This window comes from Eriocheir sinensis, chromosome 63 (genome assembly GCF_024679095.1).
Source record: "Eriocheir sinensis breed Jianghai 21 chromosome 63, ASM2467909v1, whole genome shotgun sequence".
Classification (NCBI taxonomy): Eukaryota; Metazoa; Arthropoda; class Malacostraca; order Decapoda; family Varunidae; genus Eriocheir; species Eriocheir sinensis.
This window is the reverse complement of record NC_066571.1, coordinates 3,295,783-3,308,282: the sequence shown is the minus strand read 5'-3', so window position 1 is coordinate 3,308,282 and position 12,500 is coordinate 3,295,783. Positions and strand designations below refer to the sequence as shown.

Here is a 12,500-nt window from a genome sequence, read left to right as displayed (position 1 = left end):
TAATAATAATAATAATAATAATAATAATAATAATAATAATAATAATAATAATAATAATAATAATAATAGCAATATTAATGATAATTTTAATAACAATAATAATCAACAACAACAATATAAATAATACAAAAAAATAACACACACACACACACACACACACACACACACACACACACACACACACACACACACACACACACACGTTTATATATATATATATATATATATATATATATATATATATATATATATATATATATATATATATACATGTGTGTGTGTGTATTTCTTTTTCGTGTCCGTCTAATGGGCCGGTAGATTTTCTTTATAGGCCCTGATGGTCGGCCCCAGCCCGTTGTGGCGCAGTCAGGTGTTTTTAATGGCGGATTCTTGCCTGTCTCATGCTACCCCCGGAGCTCGTTTTAGAGAGATAATCTAGAGCAGGAGTTTTTAACCGGGGATATCCATAATCCTTGGGGGTATGGGAACCAAATACTGAGGGTATGAAACTCAATCTTTGAATATTATTATATATATGATATTAATTTATAGCTGGTCAGAATAATAAGTTATATATAACAAACACTAATATTAAGTATACTCGTAATATGTGTTATTTCATGGATCTAAAATGGGTTACCACTCCGTTGTATTATTTTTTTTCTTTAGAATAGCTATCATAATATTTGGAAAGCAATTAAGTGTGGCTCTAATTATATCACTGGTCAGCAACGAAAATGTTTCTCTTACATGAATATGTGCCCTAAACTAATCACATAGCACGATTTAATTTCTTATATTCATTTTCTGCTGCCAGGACATGTTTCTTAAATATCGTGCTGAAAAAAACATTCAATATCCCATAACTCGTTTCTGCTTTGTTTCTCATATTGAGGTGGACACAGATAACCCTGTGATGATTTGTGACACAAAAATATAGAAATTCAGTGCAAATTTTATTAGCATTCTAAAACTACTTCTGAACTTTGCTTTTTCGCTTGTTCAGCTTATTCTCTTCACGTTGTAGCATCCATTAGTAGTCGCCAGAGCTGGGCATTTCCGCTAATTAGTCCGCAAATCAGCAATAGCGGAAGTTACATTTCATATGCGGATTTGCGTTTGCGACAAAAAAGATCGCTAATTTCCGGATTAGAGTTTGCGGTATTACTCCCGCTAACCTCCGCTAACACGTGGAGGAGCCAGCCCGGTTCAGCCCGGACAGCCTCAATCTGATAGATTCTTCAAATATTAAAATAAAAACTGATAAACTTCAATTTTTTTTTTTAAGTTGTTGGCTTTTCCACATTTTACAGAAAGGTTATTCACACAAACCTCTCAGGGGATTTTATTATAAACAACATGATAAGTATTTTGAATTAGAAAGGGCATATGAATATGTAAATAGTTGTGACAGTCACACTGATAAACTTCCTTTGGTCCTTCTCATTAAAAATATGTTTTGAATTAGATGCTTATCAGATTTTTACAAATTAATTAGTATGATTACAAATCGTCCATACTTGAAGTAACAGTATCGTATAATATGGTCAGTGCTGGCCCTGAAAAAAAATGTTTTCTTTATGCTCAAGGTCTTTGGAGAAAAAAAATCTTTGAATGCTTAGCTTTTTTTTTTTTACAACAAAGGAGACAGCTCAAGGGCACAAAAAAAAAAAAAATAAATAAATAAAAAAAAAGCCCGCTACTCGCTGCTCCCAAAAAAAGAATCAAAAGAGGTGGCCGAAAGAAAGGTCAATTTCGGGAGGAGAGGTGTCCTGATACCCTCCTTTTGAAAGAGTTCAAGTCGTAGGCAGGAGGAAATACAGATGAAGGAAGATTGTTCCAGAGTTTACCAGCGTGAGGGATGAAAGAGTGAAGATGCTGGTTAACTCTTGCATAAGGGGTTTGGACAGTATAGGGATGAGCATGAGTAGAAAGTCGTGTGCAGCGGGGCCGCGGGAGAGGGAGAGGCATGCAGTTAGCAAGTTCAGAAGAGCAGTCAGCGTGGAAATATCGATAGAAGATAGAAAGAGAAGCAACATCGCGGCGGAATTTAAGAGGTAGAAGACTATCAGTAGGAGGAGGAGAGCTGATGAGACGAAAAGCCTTAGGCTCCACTCTGTCCAGAAGAGCTGTGTGAGTGGAGCCTCCCCACACGTGAGATGCATACTCCATACGAGGGCGGACAAGGCCCCTGTATATGGATAGCAACTACGCGGGGGAGACGAACTTGCGGAGACGAAACAGAACGCCCAACCTCGAGGAAGCTGATTTAGCGAGATAGGAAATATGAAGTTTCCAGTTGAGATTTTGAGTTAAGGATAGACCGAGGATGTTTAGTGTTGAAGACGGTGACAGCTGAGTGTTGTCGAAGAATAGGGGATAGGTGTTTGGAAGATCGTGTCGAGTTGATAAGTGGAGAAATTGAGTTTTTGAGGCATTGAAGGACACAAGGTTCCTTCTGCCTCAATCGGAAATGATAGCAAGGTCTGAGGTTAAGCGTTCTGCAGCCTCCAGTCTGGAGTCGTGTACTTCCTGTTGAGAGGGTCTTCTATTGAAAGAAGTTGAATAATGCAGAGTGGAGTCGTCGGCGTATGAGTGGACAGGACAGTTTGTTATGGAAAGAAGATCATTGATGAATAACAGGAAGAGAGTGGGTGATAGGACAGAGCCCTGTGGAACGCCACTGTTGATAGGTTTAGGGAAAAAGCAGTGACCGTCTACCACCGCAGAGATAGAATGGCCGGAAAGGAAACTGGAGATACAGGAACAGAGAGAGGGATAGAATCCGAAAGAGGGCAGTTTAGAAAGCAAAGACTGGTGCCAGACTCTATCGAAGGCTTTCGATATGTCTAGCGCAACAGAGAAAGTTTCACCGAAACGGCTAAGAGAGGATGACCAAGAGTCAGTTAAGAGAGCAAGAAGATCGCCAGTAGAACGCCCCTTGCGGAATCCATACTGGCGATCAGATAGAAGTGGAAAGGTGCTTTTGAATCTTCCGGTTAAGGATTGATTAATGCTACAGCATTACATCTCAAAGAGAGTGAAAAGAGATTCGAGAGCTATTGAAAATATAATTTTTATTTGCAGTTTGCGTTTGCGGTGTCAAGTTTTGTGGCGGAAGAGTGCAAATGTTGTGTAGCTATTTGCGATGACGATTTAAACTAAATCTTGAAATTTGCGGAGTTGCGATTGCGAAAGTTATGGAATAAGTTAGCGGATTTGTAATAGCGGAAGTTCAAATTCGTTAGCGATGCCCAGCTCTGGTAGTCGCCCATCATACTGGGACTGAAACAGTCTTGATACCTGCTCTCCATTATATAAATGCCTTGTTGAAACCTTTCATTGTGCTCGTCACTGATGTCTCCAAGGTTATCTGGGAATAAGTCGAGGTGGGAATGGAAGAAATAAAGTTTCAAGGACATCATTGAACCTAGAGCTCAAAAATCCTGTAACATGGCTGCCACAATTTATTTCTAGTTGTCTGCACGGTAGTTTCCAATACAGTTCTGTGAAGCATTCATGAATGCCTCCATTTCCCTTCTCCCTAAAATCAGACGGTTTTATTTCAGAACCAAAAATTTAATCGATGGAACTAGATACACAGATAGATTGGTTCTTAAAAGCTAGACCCGATACGTCTTTACTAATGCCATATTCGAATTCAGCACCTTCAATTACCCTTCAATCAGACCATTTCATATCAGATGCAAGATGGCGCCACTATAAACACTCGCCTGCGCCAGAACGGGCTGGGCCGACCATCAGGCCCCAACTGGAAGAAGCCTTGGGCCGACCATCAGGCCCCACCAGGAAGATGCCTACCGGCGCAACAGGCAACGACGTAAAAAAAAAAAAAAAAAAAAAAAAAATAATCATGAAATAATTTAATTTTTCAGGTAACAAAAAATGTGCGAGTCACATCCTTGGAGCTCGAAACATCGATATACTGGTTCTCTAAACCCAGATTTGATACATCTTTGCCGATGCCATACAGTTCAGCGCCGTCAATTACCCTAGAATCAGGCCATTTAATAACAGAACCATGAAAGAATTTGATTTTTGAAGTAACAAAAAATGTATGACTCACATCCTGGGAGCTCGATACATGGATATACTGGTCCTCAAAAATCAGATCTGTTACGTCTTCATTGATGCCACATTTTAATTTGAATTCAGCACCTTCCTTTACTCTAAAATCAAACCAGTTAATACCAGAACCATGAAATAATTAATTTTTTGTTGACCAGTGTTGTTGGACAGATCCGTAATTTCTGGTGGGGCAAAGGGGGATATAGCGCCCTAATGTTTCCCATAGAGGTATAAAAATCCCTCCAAACTGCTGGTTTTTCAATAAATTCCCCCCCCCCCCCCTTCCCGCGCATGCTCGTTTCGCTCCCCACCACTCCCCACCTCATGAACTTATGATGCCCTCTAGCAACCCAAAAAATATTAGATTAAATTACGGCCCTAGGGAAAAAAAACATCAAAATCACCCAAATTATTTAGCAACCCTATCACGAACGTCTTGCAACTCCTCTTTGTGGTTTCAATTTGAATGACAGTTGAGCAGTGGGCGCACGCAGAATTAGGTGGTGATGATTTCGGCAGTCAAGCAAGGGGTGTGTGTACATACTGAGCAATCCACTGGAGATCATCAAAGGATTACGAACCCCTGCTCTACGTAGTGTCCGGGTTGTTAGATGCTTTTATGAAAAATCTCGGCTTATGGAGCCGGGAAGGGCGCGAAACCGCACCGTCTTGCATACCCTCCGTCACGCAATCCACTCAGCCACCGCCTATCTTGCTATATAAGTGTGTGTGTGTGTGTGTGTGTATATATATATATATATATATATATATATATATATATATATATATATATATATATATATATATATATATATATATATATATATATATATATATATATATATATATATATATATATATATATATATATATATATATATATATATATATATATATATATGTGTGTGTACAAAAAAATACAATATACCTACATATCAATCCAACTTAAGTACTGTCATTTACGTCTTCACGCCCCCAGCGACAAGGGCCTGCCACGCACCTGTTTCTTACGTCACTGAGGCCTTATCGTGTTGTAGAGGTCTTCTCGAAACAGTTGGGAAACATCTGGGGCGCGCGCCGCTGGATGCGAGCAGGCAGGAGCATGACGACACTAGCGGTGGGAGATGGTGATGCTGATGATAATGGTGGTGGTATAAAGCCGGGAGGCGTTGCCAGCCGGCCACAACTGCCAGCATGACTCGCATCGCTTGTGTCCTCATGGTGGCCGTAGCTGGCCTCTCTGCAGCGTCAGGTGAGTTAGGGCCCGCAGGGCGGCGGCCCCGTGCGGCTGCTTCCACCTCAGCCACCCTGCTCTGCCCGCAGAGGTACTGCCGAGGTGGAGGAAGGGGCGGTAAACTTAAACACGGGCCACACGGCACTATGTTCAGGCACACTCATATCAACGCTGTATACACACGTACTTGCTACTAAGTATCAAGTCTTTGCCATCTCACCTTCCCATCCGAGAGTCAATGGAATGCTAACGCTCTAACCAAGTTCTGGGTTTAAGTTCCTAGCCCACACCGGTGCGCCATTCCCTTTCTAACGGGAATGACCGAGATGTGAATTATGAATGCAAAGTCATAAACCGAGTCATTTTCTTGTTCACTGATAATGCTGAATTAGCTGTGTTAACCTTTGTAAGGTGCAGCCATTCCTCGGTGCATTAATTAACGACATCCGTTCCCACAGCTTGCCACTCGCCCTACAAGCGGGTGGGCGGCGGCTGCTTCTACTTCAGTGGCAATATCAAAAGGAACTGGTGAGTGACACCTCTCTTGCCCTCTTCCTGTTCTGTTATTTGGCAATCTTGGTAATAGCTGTCGCGTGCTGGGGTGGGCACAACTGGACGCCCTCGCCCCCGGCCCGGGCAAGGTTGACTCTCCTCACTCAGGTACTGATGTGCTTATCCTGCAGGTTCGGCGCACGAGACTACTGCAAGTCCCTGGAACAAGGGGGGTCTCTGGCAATAGTGGACGACTGCAGCCTGATGCGCCCGCTGTGGAACCATATCCTGTTTACATGTGAGTGACACGGCCACAGCGACCACTGTTTTGTTTGTCGTCACCGACGCGGCCATACAGCGTGTGGCCGTGTGTACCTTTACGACGTGCACTTCACGTACATGTCCTCTGTAACACGCATGTAGCTCTCTCTCTCTCTATATATATATATGTATATATATATATATATATATATATATATATATATATATATATATATATATATATATATATATATATATATATATATATATATATATATATATATATATATATATATATATATATATATATATATATATATATATATATACGTATAATATATATATATATATATATATATATATATATATATATATATATATATATATACTTATATATATATATATATATATATAAGTCATTGATTTATCTGTAAAATACCCCAAAATTACCCCTCAGATGGCAAAAGCTCGCACTGGCTCGGCGCTTCGGACATGCACCATGAGGGTTCGTGGACGTGGGTGGACGGGTCGCCCGTCGCCATGGGCATGCCCTTCTGGTCATTCAACGAGCCCAACAATGATGGCCAAGAGCATTGTTTGGAATTCTGGAGCGCGGGGAATGGTTACTTCAACGATGGTCAATGTTCCAGAGTAGAATCCTTCATCTGCCAAGCCCCAAGGTCGAAAAACTCGTGGTCACGCTAAGACACAATCCAGATTCTAAGGAAAGGGAATTTTCTACACTAACACTGAACTTAGTCAGGAATGAATCAAAGACTTAACCTTGAAGTTGTTGTTATAGCACCTTATTAAACGTTTGAAACCACTTGAATGTTAATACCAAAACCTCTCTGTCCTTCACCCAGGCACCACCGGCAAAGCCACCGCCACCGCCATCATCATCACCAAAACCACGACGATCATCACCATTATTCTCTTCCACACGCCAATACCTATCAACGTCTCCGTCATCATCACCATCGACCTCCTCACCACCGCTGCCATCATCACCTTCACCTTCCTCCTAACTCCCAAAGTCACTTCAGTCACTTTCACGATCTCCTCACCACCACCATCATCACTATCAGCATCACCACTACCATTACCACTATTACCTTGCTCTCTTTCACTCCGTCAGGTCTATATACTTCCCCTCCACTACTACTTCTACTACTACTACAGCTTATTTTAACGCACATTCTTTCACGATACAATCTAAACATAATTGTGAAACTACTTACACATCCCAAAACGAAAGGGAGACTCAATAATAAGTATAGCATTTTTTTAGCGCCACTGTAAAATATGGATGCCACGTTTCTTTATATGCTTATAAAATATCTTAACCATAATAAGTTAATTGTTATTTCATAAGTTATAATACTAAGATTAAATGTGTATGCATATTTGCTGATCATATTTGCCATGGTTTTACTTATATTAGAACATTTCTACATCGCTGGCTGGGAGACACGCGGCACCGCTGTACAAGGGGAACGTTTAAGCTGACCCCGCCCACTATCGCACGTTTAGATGAGCCAGAGTATACTATTACAATCCTTTGCTCTTCCCTACAGTACCCATCTCTCTCTCTCTCTCTCTCTCTCTCTCTCTCTCTCTCTCTCTCTCTCTGTGATATCTGCGGCCGCTCATTAAATATCGAGCTAATGCCAGGACGGGGGGAAGGAGAGGTGGAGCGGGGTCTTGGTGGAGGAGGGGAGGATGATGGGGAGAGGGGTGAGGGAGGGAGGAGCGGAAGGATGGAAGGGAGGGTATGAGGTGGAAGGTGGACGCAGTGACTGGACGAAGGCTATGAGGGATGTGTTTGGTGCGTAGGGGAGACCGAGGCTAGTTGCATATAGGGGTAGAATGATACACTGTAATTTTCCTCACTGTGCAACAACAGATGGCGCCGACTTTCTCGGTGCGTGAATGTGTCACTATCGGCTATATTGTGCATAAGTTTCAGGCCACCACGGAGACACCTCTGCAAACTGGGGCAAGAGAAACAATTTTGAACCCCTTTATTAATTAGTTTCGCCTTAAAGAAAATGTTCATGTATCTTGCAGAAAGCATAACACATTAAAGCTTACTTGATATTTGAAATGGCTGTCTTCATGCATAATCCATATGTAGACTTTGTTGTCGAGAATTTGATTGCATGACCTAAATTGCGTCGGAAGGAAAAAAGGTCGGGTCAGGGCTATATGTTACAAGGTGTTTAACGAAAAGAATGGTCCCATGAAGAATGCACAAATGGGGATGATTGTTATGTGTGCCACCTATTTGATTCTTATGATGAATAAGAAATGGGAGCGATAATACCTGGCAAAACATGAAGGAGGAAGGATCAGCACCTGTTATAAATAGAGATCATTGTTATTCTTGAACAAGTTTTGTTCTGTTTATAAGTTTTCCCGATATTACATGAACCGAAATTATGTTTCTTTTCTTAATTAATTATTTACTGTACTACCTAAATTGAATTGCTGACTGGTGTTACGATCTAGACTCCCTGTGCCCCCTGGTGTTGTGTTCCTGACTGTCCCAATACTTCTGGCTGTCCTCCCGCGAACTGTGCATACTCAGAAGCGACTGTAAACAAACAAAGACTTTTTGATAAGCAAAGCTATTCTCACGCATCCCCCAACAACATGGCTTCTCTCATTTCGCTCGCACCCCCCCACACCTCATGAACCTATGATCCCCTCTAGCCCCCCTACAAAAAATCTGTCAAAACTGAAGGCCTCCATATGCACAGCAAGACAGTTTTGTTTTTTGAAAACAGCAAGATTCTATTTCCCGTAAATTTACTCATGAGTCATTGCATGAAGGCTATATGTTGTTCCTTCACTTCACATATTACAAAACTGAGCGCTGTACTGGATTCTTGAATGTTTTTCCTATGAAAGAATAAAACAATATGCCCTCCCGTGCTTGAAGACATTGAGGGGACAGCCATTTACAAGCGACCAGTTGCGTACACGAATCCGTGTTCATAGTGATTCACCATTTTGTTTGTCAACAAAACGGACTGCCAGAAACAGGAGAGCAGCCAAAAATGCCACACCGGCGTTGGAAATGTCCCGCTGCCAGACGTACGTTACGACCATCGTAAATAGATCACTTTGAATGCCGACCATTGCCGACGTTGAGATGGAAATCCGACGATTGTAGCTTATTGCCGATGGGTGAAATGTCGGGGAGGGCTCCGATTGTTTTGAAATTTCCAAAACTGTCGGTGTGTGCCCCGACATCGGGGCGCCAGGAGTCAAGACCGTGACTGTGTGACCCCGAACTTAGCAGCAGCCACCGGTCAGCCTGTTGACCTTTCTCCCGCCCCTTTTCCATTCTCCGCCCCTTCCCATTCCTTCAAGGAACTACGAAAAACATCGAATGCAATGAATTCAATTATATAAACAGACAGTGAGAGTGCAGTGTGTTGGTGATGCCGCAGGGCGGGGAAGGCTGTGTGACGCCGACGCTCGCCAACTACCCCGTTCCTGCCGACGCGCCCAGGTCCCGATGTACACCCTGCTTCTGTTCAGGTGCCAGTTCAGTGTTGGTGCTTCGTCACTCCGGTTGAATATGATGCACGCTCCCAAATCACGAATGTGCACATGTTCCCACGACAGCAGAGCAGCCCGGCAGCAGCCGCCTCTTAGGGCTCACCGACCCCTTAATAATACCTCGTTGCTAAGCCGGAGCCATGAGTGACTTACCCAAACACTGCCCACCTGCACTCCACCAATCATCACCTGACTCAGCGTCTACCTGCGGATTAACACCTTGAAGAGGCTGCCCTTCAGACCCCCCTTCTCGATACTACCACCCACTGCACTCCATGCCCAACGGTCACTCCCCCGCAAGCACCTTCGCCCCTACGTTCCCACAAATACGACAACCCTCCCCCCCCAGCCCCCTTTTTGTAATTGTATCACGCCCTAATTCATTTTGAACATGTAGCTATAATATGTACATTTTCAGCCTAACGGCTGCCAGAATTAGATAAGCCGTTTATTATTATTATTTTTTTTTTACAACAAGAGTCGGCTGAAGGGCAACAAAAAGAGTGTAGAAAAAAAGTCCGCTACTTGCCGCTCCCACAACAGAAGATAGAAAAGAGTGGCCAAAAGAGAGGTCAACTTCGTGTGGAGAGGTGTCTTGATACTCTTCTTGAAAGAGGCCAAGTCATAGGCAGGAGGAAATACATACGAGGGAAGGCTGTTCCAGAGTTTACCAGAGTAAAGCCCGAGTCACACATTCACGACTATGACTCCCGGCGCTCTCCCGACTCAGACCACGCCTCCCACCGTCGGGCCGCACGCCGACAGTTTTGGACATTTTCAAAACAATCGGGGCCTTCCCCGATATCTGTCACCCGTCGCGAATAAGCTACGGCCGTCGGATGTCATCTCAACGACGTCGTAACAACGTCGTTTCGACATCGGCTATGGTCGGCACTCAAGGGGATGGACTTACGATGGTCGTTACGTACGTCTGGCAGCGCGACATTCCAAAACTGGCAGCGCGTGGTCTGATGTCGGGAGGGCGCCGGGAGTCATTGTCGTGAATGTGTGACTGGGGCTTAAGGGAAGAAAGAGTGAAGATACTGGTTAACTCTCGCATTAGGGGTTTGGACAGTATAGGGATGGGCTAGAGTGGACAGTCGAGTGCAGCGGGGCCGCGGGAGGGGGCCGGGGGGCATGCAATCAGCAATCTCAGAAGAGCAGTCAGCGTGAAAACATCGATAGAAGATAGAGGCAAGGTGGTGGTGGAATTTAAGAGGTAGAAGACTATCAGTAAGAGGAGGAGAACTGATGAGACGAAGAGCCTTAGACTCCACTCTGTCCAGGAGAGCTGTGTGAGTGGAGACCCCCCCACACGTGAGATGCATACTCCATACGAGGGCAGACAAGGCCACTTTAAATGGAAAGCATCTGTGCGGGGGAGAAGAACGGGCGGAGACGATACAGAACGCCCAACCTCGGGGAAGCTGATTTAGTGAGAGAAATGTGAAATTTCCAGTTCAGATATTGACCTAAGGATATACCGAAGATATTTAGTGTTGAAGAAGGTGACAGCTGAGTGTTATCGAAGAAGAGGGGAGAGGTGTTTGGAAGATTGTGTCGAGTTGACAGGTGGAGAAATTGTGTTTTTGAGGCATTGAAGGACACAAGGTTCCTTTTACCCCAATCGGAAATGATAGCAATGTCTGAGGTTAAGCGTTCTTCAGCCTCCAGTCTGGAGTCTTGTAATTCCTGTTGAGAAGGTCTTCTGTTGGAAGAAGTTGAATAATGCATAGTGGAGTCGTCAGCGTATGAATGGATAGGACAGTTTGTTATGGAAAGAAGATAATTGATGAATAACAGGAAGAGAGTGGGTAATGGGACAGAGCCCAGTGAAACATCACTGTTGATAGGTTTAGGGAAAGAACAGTTTAATTGAGAAATTACGGGACATATAGATTTATGGGATCCCAGGCATGAATTGTATGCAAAAAAAAACTGCATAGAAGGAAGAGCAGACACGGGTTTCCTAAGCCTTGTGTCTTTCTTGGCTCTACATGATTGCACAAGACTCAATATTTCATAAAATTGGTCCTTGCTGACTCATCCACTGCCTATAGCTTTCCTCGTCTTCTAGACGTAGTTCTTGCAACAGCTGCATCACTTCACTGCGCTCCTCCGTTGCTTGTGTAAATTGAGTGTCACTAGAGCCAAAGCAACGGCACTTTGAGTGAAAACGGGGATGCGAACAGGGACGTCAGCCATACTTGTTGTTGTGAAAATGTGTCGGTCATGACCACGGTACGCTGAGAGAGTGCGAGGCAAGTGTGATAGGAAGACGACGGTAATATGTCCACGTAGGCAAAAGTCCACGATTTTATGACTGAATATTCCCCGGATATGTTGCCCAGTGTAATAGCCCCTTTATGCCTTTACATCCAGTCATATCCTTACTCCTGTCCTTCCCTCTCTTTTTTATGTTCTTTCGTATCATTCTATCTTCACTCCTTCCGTCCTCCCCTGACTCCCTTCTATCGTTCCTTCCCACTCTTCCTTTCTTCCTCCCGTCCTTTCGTAACTCTCTTTTGTTCTTCCTTCACTCCCATCAGTCCTTCCTTCCTCTTGTCCCTTCTCTCTCCTCTGTTCCCCCCTTCCTCTCCCCTCTGTCTCTCAATTTCTTTCCCCTCTCGTCCTTCCCTTCCTCTCCCCTCTCGTCCCTGCCTTCCTCTCCCCTCTCGTCCATGCCTTCCTCTCCCCTCTCTCCCAGCCTTCCTCACCTCATGGCCCAGGGAGATTCATGACGTGTTGTTTACCAGAGAGTCGTAACCTTCTTTAATTGCGTCATCACCTCACCACCACCACCACCACCATGTCTTCCACCTTCACCTCCACCACCACCATCACGTTCTCCCCC

The 12,500-nt window shown here is 43.8% G+C and overlaps 2 protein-coding genes across 17 annotated transcripts in view; one reads left to right on the top strand and one right to left on the bottom strand.

Annotated features, from left to right (window-relative positions):
* The window catches only part of LOC126986861 (serine/threonine-protein phosphatase 6 regulatory ankyrin repeat subunit B-like), a 124,462-nt gene that overhangs the window by 110,735 nt on the left and 1,227 nt on the right, over positions 1-12,500 (bottom strand). The window contains exon 1 of one of the 16 annotated variants that reach the window (XM_050843314.1): positions 5,090-5,229. The exons of 14 other annotated variants lie outside the window; for them this stretch is intronic. The gene's annotated coding sequence lies outside the window, so the exon portion shown is untranslated. Of the gene's footprint in view, positions 1-5,021; positions 5,230-12,500 lie in introns of those variants that run through there. One more of the 16 variants, XM_050843315.1, reaches the window with a different exon arrangement.
* Positions 5,244-6,902, top strand: LOC126986863 (CD209 antigen-like). Its single transcript, XM_050843327.1, has 4 exons — positions 5,244-5,341; positions 5,782-5,851; positions 6,007-6,113; positions 6,534-6,902. Exons 1-4 carry the CDS (start codon positions 5,284-5,286, stop codon positions 6,779-6,781), a joined length of 483 nt encoding a protein of 160 aa, XP_050699284.1. The 5' UTR covers positions 5,244-5,283; the 3' UTR covers positions 6,782-6,902.